Here is a 20,602-nt window from a genome sequence, read left to right as displayed (position 1 = left end):
TGCTCAAATGCAAACATGTATTGCCCTTGCGGCCCAGTTTCTCCTCCTTCAAAATCCCCCTCCTGTCATCCTCCGTTCCCACTACTAAGCTCAGCACTTATGACATCACCCCTGGGTCACTCTGAGGTTTTGGCCCCAGCCTCCTGCCGACAGACTGGTCCTCTGCAGTCCCTTCCTGACAACCAGGATTAAGACACCTGCTGTCCACCCTGATGGTCCTCTCCTTTGTTCTCCACTTGGGATGTCTTTGGGTGTTCCCTTTCCAAATGCCATCAGGTATAGTACTCAGGGCCTTCACAACACGGCTCACCCCAATCACTCCGGACCCCCCAGCACTCTCCTTCCCTCCAGTCTGCTGTCTCCCTTAATGCTGCTGCACCTTACTCGTGTTCCCCTCCATCGGTTAAGGCCTACCTCCTCTCACAAGTCCCAGCTCAGCTTCGAGTGACCTTTGCATGGATGACTTCACTCAATTCTCAATAATTTCATGAGATAAGTAATTACTTATCCCTTTTTAGAGATTACGAAGTTGAGGCTTACAGTTCAATAGCTTGCCCGAAGCCGCTCGACCAGTACGTGTCAAAGCCCGGACTTGAACATGGGTGGGCTCGGTCTCCAGAGCCCCCACCCCCACTCACCACTCTGCTATGCTGCTTCCTGAGTTGCACAATCCAGCCCGTTTCCAATGGGACAGGCAGGGACAGCGCTACCAATTCAATGGGGACTACGTATTTATGCCTGGGTCACTTCCAATTACATCACAAGCTTCAGAAAGTCAGAAACTACTAAACCTTATCCTTTTCTTTATATCCCATCAGATGAAATAATGTCTGGCCTGGCTCCCACTTCTGATCTGAACATACTTGCTTATACCGTGCCAACCCCCACATAATATTTGTACCCCTATTTCAAAGTCTTTGGTTGATCATTGCTTTCAAAGGTCACTCAGCACGGAATGACGTGGCCTAGGAGGGATTTCCAAGGGACAGAGAGAGGAAGGGACAACTCAAACTCAGATTCGGCTCCCACAGTCATAGGCTGTGGCATTCACTGGCCACATTTCATTCATAACAAACCATGTGCCCTGATTCAGCCTTGCTGAGGACATTTATAATCACAGCAAAGATCCAGTCCTGCATTGTCTAAATAGAACTCCCACCCCCACCCATGCTGCACAACCATGGAGGCTGCGAGCCCAGGAAATCTTTTCTCATCATCGCTCTCTCTGTCTCCGTTACAACAAAAAAGCATATATTGAACTGGCTCAAAACAGTCTGGGCTGAGCCAGCAAAAAGCAGGGATTTCCTCACGTGCACACTAGTGATATGGAGAGAACCTGCTGAATAATTATAGAAAGTTCTGAGTCAAGTACTGGGGGAAAGCATTCGGATGAAGAATCAGTTGTTATTCTCATGTCGTAGGTCTAATCTCAGCAGGTACTCAGTGATACTGTCTGATCTCTGAAAGGCTTATGCCAAATTTAAGGTACTGTAACACTGCGAATATCCAGACAGCACGGAAGCCCAAGTTACGTCTCCTTTGCTACGAGCCAACTTTATAGCCTGCGGTGGCCTCCAAACCACTCATGTCTGACTGTTGCTTTAATGTACAGGAAAGTTCCAAAAACAGCATGAGAACATTATTGTCCCTGAGCCATTTGAGAGAAAGCTGGCAACATGCTATCCTATCATCTCAATACTTCGTGTGTATTTCCACAAAAAGGACATTCTCCTCCACAACTACAATACAACCACCAAAATCAGGAAGTTAACACTGACACATTATCACCATCTAACACTCAGATTCTAAAATTTACTAAAATTTTGTAAATAAGTTTTTCATCTCTAAAATAAAGGACTTGATATCATTAAAATTTCCTCTAACATTCTAAGTGTCTGTCTCTACATCAGTCCCACCGAATGTCCATCTACTAAATCTGATACTCAACTTGGTATAGTAAAAAATCTCAAGTTTGAGTTAAGGTCCCACGTCTTTACCGTATCTAAGACTAACAGTGTCTTCTTGGTGAAGTCTCTTAGTTATTCCAGAGGCAATCCCAGCATGGATATGCCTCTGAGAACCTCATGAGTTTCACACATAGGAATGAACAACCCCCTCCTTATCCAAAAGTTTTAGCTCAAATCAGTGCAAGGGCAATTTTATAGTCAGCATCGAGGAGTTCCTTCCAACAGCCCCACTCTGCTCTCAGGTCTGGCTTGGAATCACAGAGGTGGGAATCTCTGAATCACTGGCAGGTTTCTAATTGTCCTTAGGCATGGTCACATAAGGACAAATGTTCCCGTAGCAAACTTGGCGGGGTGGGGGGTGGGGGGTAGCTCACTTCTGGCTCCAGATGCCTAGGGAAGTGGTTAGCAATGGACACATGTGCCTTGGAACAGACTCTTTTGAGCAAGTTACTAATAGGTTATAAATGGACTTAGCCACTGAACTTCGGGGCTTTGGTGGGTTCCAGCTGCGATCATAAAGTGGTAACAAAACTGTTCTTCAGTAGCCTGAACAAAAATCTTTGAAAAATACCTCCCTGGAAGCAGCTTCCCCATCTCAAAAGATTTACCACAGTGCTTCAAAACACCTAAGCTGCTTGATTTTATAAGTCAGGCTGCAGTATCATAGCCAGACAGTAGCCCAAGCGGAGCACCTCACCGCTGAACTAGAGAGCTGTGTAGTCTGGGCCCTTCAAAATATCAACTGGGCTCTGCCAGCAGAAATACTCTTAACAATTGCTCCTTGTAATCTGTGGAAAAGTTCTCTTTGACTATTCATGATCATAAGCTGAATATGAGAAGCAAACCAGTATATAAATGTTTTGCCCATGTGCAAATAAGAGCTCATATTGTTTTATTCAATTATAAATTATTAAAGAAAAAGAAAGAATGTTAACCCTTTCCTAACAGGGAGATCTTTTTGTCAAAGTCACTAACCAATAATATTACATGTGATTAAATGCCTCATCAATCTCGACACCACAAATGAGCCTAAGAAAGCAGGGGAGAACATTCTTGAGTCAGTTATCTGCACTAAGAGAGGCAAACACACATTTACAACACTGTATCTTTGCTGGGGAGTCCAGTGCTATTTTATTCCAAACCAGGCGTCTGCCAGAGAAATCTTACCATGGATTTGGCAATCGGGTGGATTTCCACAGCAAAACAAATTACCAATGTGGGTGATACCATAAGAAGCTATGAGAGGGTCAGCACATGCAGTATAGTTTTCGATGCTGATTTCACTCTTTCTAATATGTGGTAGAGATAATTTCTGCTGGCTGCATAATTGATCTAAAAACCATATTGTAATTCTAACAGTGCACTGGTGACGATAATGTAAACAGGAAGCCATGAACACTCTAGCTCCAATCTTTTTAGCAAAAGAGACCCCTGGGGGCAGGAGGGGCTGCAGAGTGTTTTCTCACCTTCCTTCTTGACAATGTCATGCCAAGGCCAGCTGTGGAGACATAAGAAGTCTCTCCATTGTGGTAATTCCTGTCAGTGGTGCCTCCCTTCTCTCTGATACTGCTCAAGAGGACCATGGACAACTCATGCGGAGGTAAATGTCCAACAAAAGCAGCCTTTGGGGAGCATGACAGACACATCGAAACAAAAAAGGGAGTGTTTCTCTCAGTGATGAAATAAATGCTGAGCCTCCCCCCGCCCCACCAAGAGCTTTTGAACTATGAATATCACCTGCTACTAATAGATATGGATGTTCAAAATGCAACTGTATTTGTATTTTTACAATATACAATGCTCAGCACAAATGTTTCCAAGGCAATGTGTGCCTGAATGGAGACAAGCCTGGAGCAGAGCTGTCACTCTACAGAAGAGCACACTTCACTCAGCACAGCTCTTAAGGACAAATGAGAGCCAAGGGGGGAAAGTGAAGACAAGCAAACTTTGATTCTATTTAAGGAAGAGCTTTCTAACAATCTGTGTTCTCCAAAAATGGAACTGGCTGACTTAGAAGATGAAGTGTTCCAACAGAGCTGGGTGGCCATCTGTCAGGGGCGGGGCAGCAGGCCCAGCACCCAGCACGGGGACAGGCTGGACGAGCGAGTGTCCTCGAGCATGCTGAACTGATTACAGCTCATGAAAAAACTAAACACTGGGCAAAAGGTGTGGTTAATAGTTTCAATCTGAGGCTTTGTCTTCTCCTTTTCTAAAAACTGAAGGAAAAAAATGATAGGCTATTCAAAGAAATTTCTAGATAATTCGGAGTGCTTGCTTTGCCCCATTTTACTTCTCAGCATTTAATTTGGTTTCTGGGTATTTCATTCTCTTCTAGAATCTTGAGACTATATTTTAAAAAATGGATAAGAAACAAGTCAACGATGTTTAACATCTCCCTCCAAAAAGGTACTTTGGTGGGTGAGAGGCTAAAATTGTTAAATATAAATAAAATTCAGCTCAGGGCACTCTTAAAGTATTTATCTATTGATGCTACTCCCATTTCTTTACCAGTTAACTAGGAGTTATAAACATAGGACAACAATGTTTCTTTCAAGTAACTTGCATGGGAAAAAAAGATGAAGGGATGTCAATTTAGTAAAAGAATCTGACTGCTCATGAAAAATGGAATTTCTACTTTAGGCTCAGAACCTGATAGCTGGTGAGGTGGTGTGATTCATATGCAGGCCTATGTCTCCTTTCTCTTTCCAAATCATGGGCATAACCTAATCCATGCCACAAAAATATACAATAAATGAGGGCTTTCGATGGTTTTGAACAGTTAGTAGACTTTTCAAGATTGCATAACATAAAAGACAAAATTTTGCAACACCCACTACATTGGGTATATAATTTTCTTTTCAGTTTTCCCACTTTATCTTCCTCCCAAATGAAAAAAAAAATCCTCTCGTTAGAGATAAAAAGAAAAAACTCAAGTAACTGTAACATGGGCGATAATACTGACTTAGTTCAATAGCGAACTCTTAAGGGATAACCAGCAGTCTCAGGTAAAACCCATGTGATGCTCATAGAAGAAAGCAACAATAACTTTTTTAAATGGCAGCTCAGTTTAGTCATTCTTCAGAAAGGCTCTCACAGTTATTTTCTCACATAATTTGAAGCAGTAACTACTGCAAGTAAGTCTAATACACACACAAAATACCAAAGCAATATTGGCCACCGTTAACTTCAAGTGATTCCAGGTGGCCTTTCCTACAACCAGAAACTAGGAGAGAGAGTCATCTGGGAAGAAAGCTGGAGGGTGAGCCAACTGAGCTGGACTCCCAGCAGTCCCCAGCTGAGTGACCCTCACAGGCCTCTGACATCACACCGGTGTTCACACAGTCATCAACTCAGCTAACACTGTCCAGTCCTGTGGTATTAAATTCATCCAGGATTCCAAAAGCTTCTCACTATCTCCATCTCTATGCATAATGACCAAATGAACGAGATTTGATGGAATGACACAGGCAGAGCTGTTGACATTTTTGGAAGTGGTAATTCTACTTCAGAACCCTCCAGAATGTTGATGCCAGGGGACAGAAACATGCGCAGGGGTCCAAAACACACAGAAGCGCCAACTCACATAATACTCTCCAAATGCTCAAATCTCCAGGAAATAACAAACGTGACATTTCTCCATCTTGATCTCTTAATTTTCAGAGATGAAGAAAAAAACAACTAGAAAGATGTCAACATTTAAAACAGATTTTTTTTTAACACAAATTAAAAAGATGCACAGCCTCTCCATAACAGGAAGCAGTTCAGCCTTAACCTGGACCCCAATGCGGCGAGCACTCACCGAGTGTGTCCTTCAGGTTCTTCACCAGGGAGCCCTTCTTCAGGCTGTTCTTCCTCTCCACGTAGTTGGATGGCACGTAGCCTGTCCTGTTGGCCGCGTTCCTCACCCGCCACCACGTTTTGGAGTCATCCAGCAGCCACAGGCGCTCATTTTTCTTGATGTCAAGCTCCTGGTCCTGTTGGGCAGTGTAGTCCCACTTTGCTATAACAATAACTTCTTCTGTCATCTTTCATGGAGTCCTTCTGCCAGCAAAACATGTGGAGATGCTCATTAGAGAACCAAACGAAAACGTCATCCTTTGCATCAACTTGAAAAATTATGCAATTGATGGCTTTTATTACAATTTGGCAACTAGTTTTCTCCTGGGTCTTGAAACATTCAACCTTAACATGACCTTTCAATAGGCTTTAGCATTTGGTTTAGAAACGTTAGCCTTATAAAGCAAATCTTAATTTTGTGCAGTGGGAGTTCTGCGTGCTCTGCCAAAGACAAAAACAAACTTTTAAAAAAGTCTAAGCAACAATATCATAATTAAATGTGTTCATTCGATGAAGCAACACCAGCTCCTTGTAGCTGATATGTCTACACCCATTTTCTCAGGATATGCTGGATTTTATGAACATATTCAATGAATACAACAAACTCAAAGTCAACATTAAAATAAATGCAGTCCTAATGTAATGTGATATCCCAGATTGGATCCTGAAACAGAAAAAGAAGGTGAGTGAAAACACTGGTGAAATATAAATAAAGTCTAGTTAATGGTCATACACCTAGGTTTAATCTCTTAGTTTTGACACAGGTGCTGTGGTTATATAAGATGCTGATACTAGAGGAAACTGAGTGAAGGAGATACAGGAATGCTTTGTACTACCTTTGAGACTTTTCTATAAATATAAAATTATTCTTGAAACCTGCACATGGATGTTTATAGCAGCTTCATTCATAATTGCCAAAACTCAAAAGCAATCAAGGTGTCTTTCAGTAGGTGAATGGATAAACAAACTGTGCTACATCCAGATAATGGACTATTACGTGGCAATAAAAAGAAATGAGCTAGGAAGCCATAAAAAAGGCATCAGCACCTTTACTAAGTGCATTACTAAGTGAAAGAAGCCAGTCTGAAAAGGCTACACAGCGTCTGATTCTCACAAATACTCTGTCTTTGACCAAACGTTAGTCAGGCCCCTCTGGACCCTCTTTCCCAATTAGGTCTCAATTTTTGTACTTCTATATCCGCCTGTGCATTGCTCAATTTTAACAAGAATCCTGCTAAGTTAGTTTAGCCAGAATCCTCCACCTTCACCCCGGTAACACCTGATCACATCAGCCTGCCTTCGGGAAGAATCCTGTTAAGTCAGTTTAGCCAGAATGCCCCCCTTTGCCACTGATGTTTCTTCTTAGCAATTTTTTTCCATTCATCTACCCACCACACCGCTCCTTGGCTACAAATATCCACGTCTCCTTCCGGTGTTCAGAACCGAGCCCAATCTCCTGCCCTACTGCAAAACTCCTTTGTCGCAGTCCCCACCAATTCTGACCATTTTTTAACAAGGGCCATGACTCATTTTTTCTTTAACAATTCCAACTATGTGACATTTTGGAAAAGGCAAAATTATGGAGACAGTAAAGAGATCTGCGGTTTCCAGGGGCAAGAGCAGAGGGAGGGATGAACAGGCAGAGCACAGAGGGTCTTCAGGGCAGTGAAACTGCTCTTTACGGTGCTTTAATAGTGGATACGTGTCATTATGCATTTGTCAAGACCCATAAAATGTGCAACACCAAGTGAACTGTAATATACAATTATTCCACAGTAAGAAGTTTATTAGCATCAACAAATAACTACAGCATATTATATATCTAACGAAGTCAATTCTGGAAGTAATAAATAGCAAAGGTATACCTGAAGGACTAAAATAAATATAATTATCAACTATTTCAGCAGCTCCAAATTTCCTAGGTGGAAGAGGATCTAGTCTTTTTTAGGCAGAAAAATTCAATATTCAAGTCCTTCAACCAACTAGAAGTTTCTTCCAAACTAAGAAGAAAGAAATAATGGAAAGACTGACTAAAGCCCCTTCTTCTCTGACAAAGTGCAGCCTCATTATTTTACAGCGATGACTTCAGGATACAGACGCAACCTATACACACTGACTTCATGGAGGCGTGAATCCCATCTTTAAAATAACAAAGACACTTTCCACTAGATGCTAAAGGAATTAATAAATAATGTATGTTCATTTTTTTTCACGAATTAACTTCAAAATTTGTATACTGTACACAACAACCAATAGGATAGAATTTATTATACAAAGCTCATTTCCTTAGACCATTTTGTTATCTACTTTTGAAAAATCTCAGGTCCATACCACGTATCTCTCTATCCTGACCAAACATCCTTCCTTTCAGGTTAGATTTTGAAAATCATAAAGGTAATTATTATGTTTTTTTTTTTTTAATAATAAAAGCAATAATAGGAATGGGGCTCAGTAACATCCCATTTGAATCCTAGGTTTACTTAATTACACAATTTTCAAAAATGGTTTTTAACAAAAACAGCCAACCCATCACTTCAGACAATCACAGCAATTTATTAATTTTCTGCATGGCTTAACCTCAGGAACAGCTGTTAGGTTAGGAGCCAGCCAGGCAGGGTATGTTTCAAGGAACACTGAATATCACGTGGAGTTTAAAAAATACCACCACCTGGGCTGTCCCACAGATCAATTATATCAGAATCTCTAGGAGTGAGGCCTGAGCACGTTTTTACAACTCACGACTCGGAAAGGTCTTAGAAGGGAAATACCAAGTAAGAGGGAACAGAGTCATCAGATGCCTGCATTCCTGGGTCATCAGACCTGTGGACTCTAGTGAAACACAAAAGTTAAGAAAGTAAATGCTGAGTGTACGACACACATCAACTCGTTTAAACAACAGAACACCCACATCTCTGGTATCCTTTAGGACACTAAAGGGTGACAGAGATTAAATGGCTTGTTAAATGATAGAGTCAGGATTTGAGCCCAGGTCTGTCGATCCCCAAATCTGTACTCATGTATTCACTTCTGGGGCTGGGTGCTTGGGTGAGGGTTTAATGTGTGGTCTATATTTTGATAGACTTATTTCAACCTATGAAATCTATGATTCTAGCACAGGTGAAAATAAAAAGTCCCTATGCACCTAGGAAAGGACTTGTTCCTTGGCCACAGCAATGAGTTTTTAAAACTATTCTAATTTATGACAGCTTCCCATCAATATAAAAGCTTTGGGGGCCCAGCCAGTCAACCACAAACTCCTCCACTTTCCTCTAGTGAAGTCTGCAAATCAACAAATCCTTCACTCTAGTACCTCAACCCCAGTCAACAACCATCTCACCCCAAAAAAGTCCACCAATCAACAACCACCTCTCTCCAGAGCTTCTGAATGTCAGCCAATATACGACAGTCCCACTGGCATAATCACTCATCCGCGGTTAAAGGCCAACCAATAATCCCTGAACACTTCTACTTTCCAAACTCAATTGATACTTGATTCCAAAACCTTCATCAGTGGAGCTCTTTGTGCAGGAGACTGACTTGAATGCACACCCTCCTCAGTCAATCAGGAGCAGAGTCAGCTTGTATCAGGGGCAGAGTTGTGACCATAGAGAGCTGGCCCCATGGCTTCCACTATAAAATGCTAAGGCCACTGCCCTCAGGGACAAAAAAGTTGGAAAGAAGAGCATTCACATGGAAAGGGGGCAAATCTAGGAGTGAGCTGAGGAGGTGATGCTGGAAAAACCACCAGGTAAATGTCAGGGAGCTGAGAGAAAGGACAGGTAACTAGGACTTGAGTATGAGGACAAGGAAAAGGAAACTGGTCCCAGTCTCAAAAGACAGATAGGATTTAAAGGGGCGACACAGTCAGAGGAGGGCACTCTAGGCCAAAAAAATGTAAGTAAGAACTAGTGGGTAGGAGCACATTACTAAGCAGAATTAAGAATACATGACTTGAGGGAGTAATTTAAAATAAAAAAAAAGCAAACAAGATATACATTTCTGGATGTTTTCTTTTTTAAAGACATTTCATTGTAAAGTAAAATACGCACCCCCCCCCCCAATTCACCCCAGATTCCTGCCCACACTAATCTTTCTTCTCTTTTCCAGCATGGGCTGAAAAGGCCAGTTGGAGGTCTGTTCTGGAGGCAACTGCCTGTTGGGCAAGATTTTAGAATCCAGCCCTGAGCCCTTGGGAAATTCTTAGGAGCCTGCAGGAATACGTGCTATTTTGCTACGGCTTGTAGGATGGATTGGAATAAGGAGAGACTGGAGGTGGATCATGATCATTCCATGATAAAATTAGACATACAAACTGACTTAAGTTTCTAAATTTCTAAACTTTTCTTTTGAAAAGTCTTAACAGAAGAAAGTCTGAAAAAGTATATTCTAACTGACTGACTGAAATTTTAAGTTAGAGATGGTATTCTGATTTAGTATAAGACGAAATCTTAGCGGTCAGGGCCAAAGAATAATGCATGTTTATCACTGTAGCTTAGGTAGTTCAAGAAAATCGAATTTTTGCCTTCATTGCCCATAGCTATTACCTTGGCCTAGCCAACAAAAAGAAGAGACACAAATTTGATATTACACAGCCAGATCATATCTTATATGTCACGTCACTGCTCTAGAATAGAGCTTAGCTCTAGAATAGAACCCTGTGTTACAATGAATAAAAGAAACTCAGAGAACCAAGTCAAGCTGCTTTTTCAAGTCTTAGGTGGAAGAAGAGTAAAACGAGAAAAAAAAAAACGACTAGAAAAGCTATAAAAATTTTCTTGGCTCAACAGTTCTCACTAACTTCTAAAATAACATTAATCCTATTCTAGGGTGCTATTTTCTTTCTAAAAACAACCCTGCTCACTGCATCCTGCTGGGTTATGGCTGGGTTACGCACTCCTCATGACAGCCAGTGTTCCTACAATATCCAAAAATGGTCACAGATATTTTGAACGAGGTCTCAGGGACTAGGCTGAACCACTTGGTCTTAATGGCCAATAAAAGACATGAGCCAAGAATCTGGGATTGCAAACTGAGCTGAAGTACCTGTATGTCCACTTTAGACTTCAGCTTATCCTGTAAAATGGGAATAAGAATCCTTGCCTAGCCTTGCAAGATGCTCAGGAAAAGCCTGATAATGTAGTGTTTGAGTGTGGGGTTTAGTATCCCACAGATATGGGCTAGTCTCGCTATGCCACCTTAGCGCAGCTACCTCTTCCGTAACATGGGATGATAACAGGACCTCACTTAGGAGTTTGTGAAGCCCTGAGCACACTTCCCAGCACAGAAGGGACACGAGCATGAGACCCACAGTCATAATTAAAGCCCTCTCTATACTACAGCAGCAGTCCTCAACCTTTTTGGCAACAGGGACCGGTGCTCCCATGAGAATGTAATGCTTGAGGATCTGAGGTGGAGCTGAGGCGGTGATGCTAGTGCTGGGGAGCGGCTGCAAATACAGATGAAGCTTTGCTCACTGAGCCACTGCTCACCTCCTGCTGTGCCGCCCAGTTCCTACCAGGCCATGGACTGGCACCGGTCTGAGGCCCAGGGGTTGGGGACCTCTGTACTACAGCACACTTTGTAAATATAAGGTGGGGCTGCGTTCCAGGGACCCCTTCCTTCATTCAGTCAGGATTTACTAAGCTCTTACAATGCAGGAACAGTCTTCCAAGGCACCAGGGTTTCTTGGTAAGCAAGACAGACCAGATGTCTGCTCTCTTGTGACTCAAGCCCCAGGCACAAGGAGTACCTCCTCAGAGACACTAAGTAGGTGGCAAGTTGCTACAGCAGCAATAGGAAATGAAAACAGTGAGTAATTATGCTAAGGCCAGTCCCCAAAGGGAATACTTTCTATGTTCTGATCCCTTGGTGTCTATGTGCAAATATTTAAAAATAGCACATGTGCATTAAGGAGACCTACTCAAAGCAGACTCAGAAACAACTAAAATATCTTATGAAATTCTTTATTAAAGTTTCAAGTTGTGTTGTAGATAAAAGACATGCTAGATACCAACTAATCTGACAGGAGTTGGCAGGAAGCTGGGGTAACCTGTGGGGGAATAGAAAGGCCAGTTGGTGGCTTTTCACAGCAGTGTCACTAATTACAGCTAATATACTTCAGCTTGAAGTAGGACACAATATGGACTCTAGTGGCAGTTCCAACTCTCAGGAAGTTAATTAAGCTGTGACAAAAGTCAAGGTCTTACCACTTTCCTAAGGCACAAAAATACACTACATATAAAGAAGAAAATAAACAATAGCACTAGGCTTTTCTCTGCAGCGAGGGAAAGGTGCCAGTAGGAGCTGCCACCCAGGTGGCTGAGGGGCACATGGCTGTAGTATGAACAACTAACATTCACCGTGTGCCCGCATGGTACTGTTCCACATGTGTCAGCTCATCAAATGTTCACAGCAAACCTCTGAAACACAAATTACCTACAGATATATTTAACAAATGATGAAGCTGGGCAAAGACATATTAAATAATTCGTCCAAACCCACAAAGCTAGAAGATCCTGAGCATGGTCCAAACTCACTAGAACTACATCTTATCACAAAGCCCAGGCTGTAGATACTACCTTCTACTTCCTGGCAGCATTCCTATGCAGCAGAATTTTGCAGCACAACTAAAAAAAGAAACCCCGAGGGTAAGGTGGATACTGAGAAACAAGAACTGAATTTCAATTCCATTTTGATGAACCATAAATGAAACTACTAATGGAGAAATGGCAGTAGCTCCCAATTGTCCAGGTGTGATCTGGGAAGGGCCTCGTTGGTTTTCTAATATTTTGGATGAGAAGAGGTGAAGGGAGGCTAGAATAGTTAAAAGGTAGAAGTTTTCCCAATTCTAAAATACAGGGTTGACGAGCGGAGACCCTCTCGCTGACCACCTCCCTCCCATGGTGTGTGGGGAGCAAGCACCTCCGCACTGCTGTCGTCTGCCTCTGGGGGCAGACTGCCACCTTCCTGCAGTGCTCCTGCGCACATGCGACTGAACAGTAGGTACAGGGTCAAGTCACTAAGACCCCACCGACCTTTTCTCCATGGGTTATTTTGGAGAGGGTCTTTTTAGGATTTGTTTTCTAATTTTCGTAGGTTAACAGGCAAAGCTTGTAGCCCACCAAGCTTCTACGTCTTCGAGTTTGTGGAGGTTCCCTTTGAGGCCATCAACGTGACCATTTCTGTGTGTTCCTCTCCAGTTGGAGAAGGCTGGGGTGTGAATCCAGTCTCTGCACCAATGAGGTGGGTGACAGCAGGGAAGCTGTTTAACCTCCCTGACCTCCACTTCCGTGTTTGTAAATGGGGCCCGCGCTTCTGTGAGGAGGAAACGTAGCAACGCACAGGAAGTGCCTGATACCTGGTTCATGTGGGGTAAACGTCTGGCATTCTTGCGCTTCTTCCATCCACGTGACACCGAGTGACAAGACCCCTTGGACTTGACTGAAGCTTCACAGGGGTTCAAAAATAGATTTACACTCAATTATGGTAGTGCCATTTAAGAAGAAAGAGGAAACTTAAAATCACAAGGACAGTAATTCTCAAAGGTAGTGACATAAAATTAGGATGGCACAGTCCTGCGAATCCAATTTAGGGAGGTTACAAAGAGACCCCGTGATTCTTGGTTAGACCCCAGCTCCCACTGGGGTAAGTTGTTCAGCCTAGAGAGGATTTTTCTGTGTCCACAGCTCATGAGTCGCACAGCTGCACAGGCAAATTATTTTCAAAACATAAATTTAGACTATTTGTTGATGTTTATTCCAGAGAACCAGCAAGTGAGAAAACACACTTAAGCACCCAGGATGGGGGGTCTTTGGCTGTTTCTCCTCCTTTGCTGCCAGCCCTGCCCTGACCCTCCTGGTCCTTCTGTCAGCCCTGACTGGGGTTCAGCGAGCATGCTCGCTCCCTACTTCCAGCTCTAGGGCTCCAGTTCCCACGTGTCTATGTCTCAGGCTGCTGGCTCCACTGTCCAGCACATGTGTCCCTGTGACCCCGGAGCAACATACCCCTGGGTCTCTTTTTTGAAACTGTGGTAAAATACACTTAAAGTTGGTTAAAATGATAAATGTATGCTAAGTAATGTCCTTTTTTTAAAAAAAAAATCCCAGGATCCCATCCAGGATGCCATATCACTTAGTGGTCTTGTCTCCTTGGGCTCCTCTTGGCTGTGACAGTTTCTCGGACTTGGCTTGTTTTGGTGACCTTTACAGTACTGAGGAAAACTTGTCAGGTATTTTGTAGAATGTCTCTCAACTGGGACTTATCTGATGTTTTTCTCCTCATCAGACTGAGGTTATGGGTTCGGGGGAGGAACATCACAGAGGCAAAGTGTCACCGTCACTGCATCATATTGAGGGTACATACTATCTACATAAGTTATCACTGCTGATAGTGGCCTCGAAAGCCTGGAGGAGGTCGTGTCTGCCAGGTTTTCCCACTGTAAAGTCGTTCTTTTCTCCTTTACCGTACCGTGCTTTTTGGAAGGCGGTCTCCAAGCATAGCCCACACTTAAGGATGGGGAGTTATGTGCCATCTCCTTGAGGGAGATAAGCTACAACAATTATTTGGAATTCTGCACAGATTGATCTCCTCCCTCATTTTTAAAAATTTATTCAATCATTTATATCAGTATGAACTTACGGATATTTTATACTCTGGGCTACAATCCAATACTTCTTATTTATTTTGTTGCTCAACTTGTTCTAACTTTGGCTTTCAGGATCTCAGTTGGTGCCTGTGTCCCTCTGACACACCACCATCACTGTGAGTATGTGCGTCCTCACTGTGAACGTGTGTGTGTGTGTGTGTGTGTGTGTGTGTGTGTGTGTTGAGCACATCCTTACTTACTATTTGGCACCACAAGACACTCCAGGCTCATCCTGTATCTCTCTTGCCCACTCTCAGAATCAACATGGCTGATTTTACAGTAACCAGCAGAACCTACATCCCACTCTGTACATCTCACACATGAGAGTTCTTCTGTGCTGACTCTAGTCCAGCTCCTGGGTCACAAAACTGTTGAAGAAAGCAAAGAAGCTATTCTGTGAGGATGATGCTGTTAGATCTCAGCTGGTGGAAAGTACCAGCCTTCCCTCCTTCTAAGTAATGCTTCTAAGTAACACCTTCCTTGCACTGGTTACCTGACTCATTGCTCCAGTGTCTGACCCGTTGATATCCCAGCCCCCTCCATAACCTTCTCCCACCACCGTTTCTCCCGCAGCCTATTTCTCAAGGCTCGGTCCCACCCCATCTCCTCACTAACCTGCCCCAGGCCTCCCTGAGCCCACCAATAGTCTCTGCTGCATGTAATTCATGGGACTCCACGCAGAACTGAGCCAAAGCTACTTAGTAACACACGTCAGTGCACTTAAGAGATTTCAGTGGCTGTAATCGGGGGTCCGACATGGCTGCCAAAAGCAGTGAGGGGGCATTTACCCTGCCCCACACCTGCCCTGAGGCAACCGGATTGTGGCGGAAGCACTCCCAACCCCCGTTTCAGCCTCTGACCGCTGGCTCAGGCCAGCCCTTGGTGCTGCCCAGCAACTCACCCCACGTCCCAAGCGAACTCCCCCTCTCCCTTGGCGAGGGGTTTGTTGGAGCTCCTTCTTTTCCACCCACTAATATCTCCTCCTTTTCCCCGTCATCTTAGTTGATGAATGACCATGCTTCTATTTCACTGCGAAAAACAGGGCAATTAGATGGAAATGTCTACTGGTGCCTGGGCACACTCCGGTGTCCCTTTTGTTCCTGAGGGGAGCATGTGCGCGCCCTTCTGAGGCCTGTTCTTTATGCACTGAATGCCACTCCCTCTTGCCTCCTGAAGATTCTATCCCCCTGCTCCACTGCGTCATGGAGTTTCCTCTCTTTTCCGGATCACCTTACCTGCACGCTGACAGCTGTCACTGTCCACCAGCCCTTTCCTGAACACATCCCTCACCCGGATCCTTGGCCATCACGCAGCCCTGCTGTCCTCCCTCTCTCCTTGACTCTTCCTTATCGGTCTCATGTTTCTGACCTAGAGAGGCAGGAGCAGCCGGGCTGTCTGCGGGCCGCCGCCCTACCTCCTCGCCCCCTGGATGAGCCTGTCCACCCTGCTGGCTCTGAGTTCCAGCTGCACACAGGCTGCTCTCAAATGCAGGCCTCTGCCCCGCTCGCTCCCAAAACATCAGACTTCTATGCCTGACTGCCTACCGACCATCTCCACCTGCATGTCCGATGTGTGTTTCAGACTTAACATGTCCAAACAGAAGTCTTCATTCTCTTTATCGAGAACAAATCAGATAGAGAATGACAAAAACCTCCTGTCTCCTGCCATGTTCCCTTCTAAGCAAATGACCTAGAAGACAACCATTCACCCAGCTGCTGTCAGGCCAGAACTCTTAGACTCTTCTCTCTCGCTCCATCCACTTCATCAACAAACCCCGGAGGCTCGCCTTCAAAACACGGCTCGAATCCCACCAGTCCTCGCCCCATCCACCGCTCCAAGCCAGCAGCACCTCCTGCCGGGACTACTCCCTCCTTCTGGTCTCTGTTTACATCCCTCCAGCAACTCCAGTCTGTTATCCTAACAGCATCCTCGTGATACTTATAAAATGAACAGTGATTCGTGTCGCTCCTCTGTTTCAACCTCACTGCAGCACCACACTAGTATAAAATCAGACCAGGCCAGCTACTACTGCCTTTGGGCCTCTGGACCCATGCCTGCTCCCTGCAATGCTCTTCCCTAGACATCTGCGAGCTCCTGTTCTCTCAATTTGTTCAGGCCTCTGTTCAAATGCCACCTCTTCTGCTCCTCTCTTTTTCGTGTCCCCACCCTGACTAAATCCAGCTCCCTGCTCGGCCCAGCCCACCCTGCCAGACCTACCAGGCTATTGTCCGCACCCCTCCCCGACTCTTCTCTCCAGGCACTGACCAGTAGTTCTTCACACACATTTTTATTGGCTGATTGTCTATTTTCTCTGATGGAATGTAATTCCTTGAGGACAAGGTCTTTGTCTCCTTATGAACACAGCACTTCAAAGGGCCTAAGCCCATGATATACCCAGCAAGTACGCATGTGAAGGAGTGAACGAATGAATAGCCCATGTAGCTGCTGATGGCTGCTCCACAAGAATCCACTTGTGGATGTAAGCCATCCTATACTGAAGCCTAGTTTGCTGTTGGATTTGAATTTAAGATGCCTCATCTAAAACAGTTTCACCTTTAGATGCAGTCATTGTTATAATCACTCTACATAATAAGAGCTCCTGACTCATGATGGAAGCCACAGAAGAATTCCGATTAAAAATTTAAATTTTATACTATTCCGCTTCTTTGAGTAAGGGAGTGAAACCACGTGTAATATACATAAACATTCATGAAATTCAGATCAATAATGAAGAGTGAATCTTCCAACTCTTCGTAGCAACTGACTAGTACAGCAACAGCTAATGAAAGAGAAAAGTGTAGCAGAGTTCATTAAATTAGTAAGAAGGCACAGTCTAAGACTAGACTATTCCCAGCAAAAATAACTACTGTCAATAAAGTTCCAGCATTAAAAACTTTCATCTTTTCATCCTCCAAATTTTTAAAAAAAGGCTGTTGAACACTGAAACAGCATAAAATGGATGTGACCCTTTCAGCAGAGCTCTAAGATTCCCATTTATGTGAAAGCACTGACGTTTATCAACGGTGGTATCCACAGTCAGCGCAGTAAAAGACGCTGTTCTAGTTAAAAGAAAGTCTAGATGCTCAAGGAGGAGTTATTGATTTTCGCAGATCAAAATATAACGAAATAAACCTGTAAAGAAAACTGCTGTAAGTTCATATAATGACAAAGTGGTATCTAGAATATATAAAAACTCCTACAATTCAAAAAGAAACAGATCAACAACTCATTTGAAAAGCAAGCGAAAGACGCCGTCGTTGCACAGAAGGGTGGCGTACATGGTGAAAAAACATAGAAATGCTCAACCGCATTCATAATTGAGATTTTACACTAGCTGAATAAAATGAAAAAGACTGATAATAAACCGTTAGGAAGGCTGTGAAGCAAAGGGAACCCTCATATTCTGGTGGAGAAAGTACAACGGGATACCTACTGTGGAAGGCGAGGTGGCACTACGTTGCGAAGGTGATACCGACACGCTGTGTGAGGCGGGGACTCCGCGCCCAGGTGTCGGTGGGCGAGAAACTGGCACCTGTGAGTCGGGGGCCTGCACGACAGTGCTCAGAGCAGCGCTGCTTATGACAGTTACAGAAGAGAAATAAATAGCCCAATCAACAGGAGGGAGGACAAACGGGTAAAAGTCACACACCTCAGTATCGCGAAGCAGTGAAAGTGGAGAAAGCTTCCCCAAAGGACTGCATCCCACATGGTTCCATTTTCATAAAGCCGTGAAACAAGCAAACGTGACAATGTTGTTTAGACTCATGCATGTATGTGGGGAAGCTAATTTTTTAAAAAGGAAGGGAATGAGTGGTTGAGTAAACAAAGTAATGAGGGAGAAGAGATAAATTACCCCAGAAGAGTTCTAAATAAATTATGCAGAGTCTCCTTTCTGGAGGAGGTAGAACTTAATCCCTGTCCTCTTAAGTGTGGGCTGGGCCTAGAGACTCCCTTCCAAAGACGACAGTGTGGGAAGGGGGATGAGTAACTTCACGTGGAGAAACCTGAGGAGCACGGCCTCAGCCGGGTGATCGGGTCACCATCACACTGGTCAGTCAGACAGTTAGCATGTACCCCTCGCTACGATGTAATGAAAATGGCACTTCACCTCTATGGTCTTTCTCCCCCAAACTCACAACCCCAGTCTAACGATGAGAAAAACACAGCTGAGGAACACTCAACAAGTCCTCCTCACAACCATCAAGGTCATCAAAAAGACACCACTATAAGAAATTGTCACAGCCTAAGGACATGTGACGAGCACATGTAGAGAGGTATCTTGGGAGGGACCCACGGTACCTGGTAATTTGCTCTAACGTGCACCACATACGGTGTTGACACAGCCACTGCTGCCTTCTCCTGGTTACGATTCATGGTATATTGATGCTCTACCTTGCCTATCCCTTTATTATCAACATACATATATATACATTCGTGTGTGTGAAACGTGTCTAAAGTGTGCTGGGATGTGACAGGCAGACAGTGAAGACCCACAGAGGAAAGGACACTGAGTGTTGAGACGGAGGGTGCTGTGGAGACAAGTGAAGAAGGGCCCCAGCCCGGGGGCCTAGGACTGTACAAAGGGGTCCCAAGCCCTTTATTAGGTCATCCATTCCAAACGGGGCTCCAATTATTCTCAGGAATAAGACATTTCTGGTTTATAAGTTCTATATCTGCATAAAAAAACCTGAGTGGTCAGGTATTCTATATGCCAGTCTCTAAGTTTTCTATTCTTGAGATGGTCAAAGTGTTAGGCCTCCCCACAAACGTCACTTACACTGAGAGTGAAACACCCCAGGGAACAAAACTCGGCCTCAAGGGCTCAGCCCTCAAAGGACAGGGGTCATCCTACCGCCCAGCCCCAGAGCCTAAAGGATAGGACACAATCATCTGACTCATGAGAAGACGCATGGGGATCTTGCAGTTCCAGGCACTAAGCCACAAGGGACTTGCGCCCTGAGGGCGGAAGGTCTGGTTCTGACGCAGAGCCCATTGCAAATGTCTTCAGGGTGTGATGTGACTGACAGAGCAGGGCTAACTTTGCATGTGTTGCCTTCCATAAAGTTAGAACTATTTCCCACCCCTTTTGTGCTCTGCAGGTGACCTAGAAAACTAAGGGCTCTGTTGGGGGGAAAAAAAGAAAAAAAAACCTAAAAGAAGAGAAATTACTTCTCTTTCACACAAAATAATACAGACTCGGCGAAGTGACTTTTCCACTGACCCTCAGACACATTCTCCAGGAGCCCGCTATTCCCAGAGCTGGAATCGCCAAGGCAGAGAAGACGAGGTGTGGAGAGAAATGACCAACATGCCCATCTCTGGTATGTTCTAAGCACCACAGTGCCCACAGCTGCGTCCTGTTTCTTCATCATATTTTGTCAGACTTCTATGCCTAAGACCAGTCTCCCTTGAGGGTTAACTCTCTATAAGGAACAAAAATCAGAATTGCCAATAAGCACTGCAATTAGTCATAGCCTGAAATTCATTCAGTCTCATGAATTCTATAAAGTACGACTATATGACAATTCTGAAACGGAGAACCTCTGATAAAAGGTCCCTTTAAAAGATGATGGATGGATGCAAACCCCACAGAGGTCCAGACCCCTCAGTCCATTCCAGGTGGATCTGGAGTGGAGCCTGAGCTCCTAGTGACTCCTCAGAGAAAATGCATGTTTCAAAGTGGCCTGGAGCACAGAGGGGGTGAACTTGGCACAAATGCAAGTGAGGCATTTCTAAGAGACAGAACACTACATGTTGACAGTCACCTTCCCCCTCTCTTCTTCCCTTACCTATGCATTCGATCCCAAACTACCCCCTCATCTCTCCAGCTGGCAGGGGATATAAAATCCAGGGTCCATGTTAGCAGTTTCCGAACAGGCTGAATAGGGTGATTTGAGAAGCTTTTAAAATAAAGCATGAATATCTGGGCATCCCAAGATATAATTCCTGGAGCTAAGACCTGGGCCTGGGCTCTTCACACAATTCTGAGAAGAAACCAAGTTTGGGAGCAGTTATGATGGAAACGTTTACACCAGTGCTTCTCACCTGCATCAGCACATCTAAAACTCTGAGGAGCTTTTGCAGTAGATATCCATCTGCCCACTCTGGGTTGGTGGCTCTCACGTACAGCCAGCAGGCACTGCCTTACAGAGCT

General features: G+C 44.3%; 1 protein-coding gene across 6 annotated transcripts in view; it reads right to left on the bottom strand.

Annotated features, from left to right (window-relative positions):
- NCK2 (NCK adaptor protein 2) overlaps nt 1-20,602 on the bottom strand; it is a 126,463-nt gene that overhangs the window by 31,890 nt on the left and 73,971 nt on the right. For 5 of the 6 annotated variants that reach the window (XM_036224017.1, XM_016142274.2, XM_016142276.2 and 2 more), the window contains one exon: nt 5,767-6,008. In XM_036224017.1, the coding sequence (XP_036079910.1) occupies nt 5,767-5,992 (226 nt within the window). In that variant the 5' untranslated portion in view covers nt 5,993-6,008. The remainder of the gene's footprint in view (nt 1-5,766; nt 6,009-20,602) is intronic. The other variant, XM_036224019.1, reaches the window with a different exon arrangement.

This window comes from Rousettus aegyptiacus, unplaced genomic scaffold (genome assembly GCF_014176215.1).
Source record: "Rousettus aegyptiacus isolate mRouAeg1 unplaced genomic scaffold, mRouAeg1.p scaffold_m13_p_7, whole genome shotgun sequence".
Classification (NCBI taxonomy): domain Eukaryota; kingdom Metazoa; phylum Chordata; class Mammalia; order Chiroptera; family Pteropodidae; genus Rousettus; species Rousettus aegyptiacus.
The sequence above is the reverse complement of the archived record's forward strand: the minus strand, read 5'-3'. Positions and strand labels throughout refer to the sequence as shown.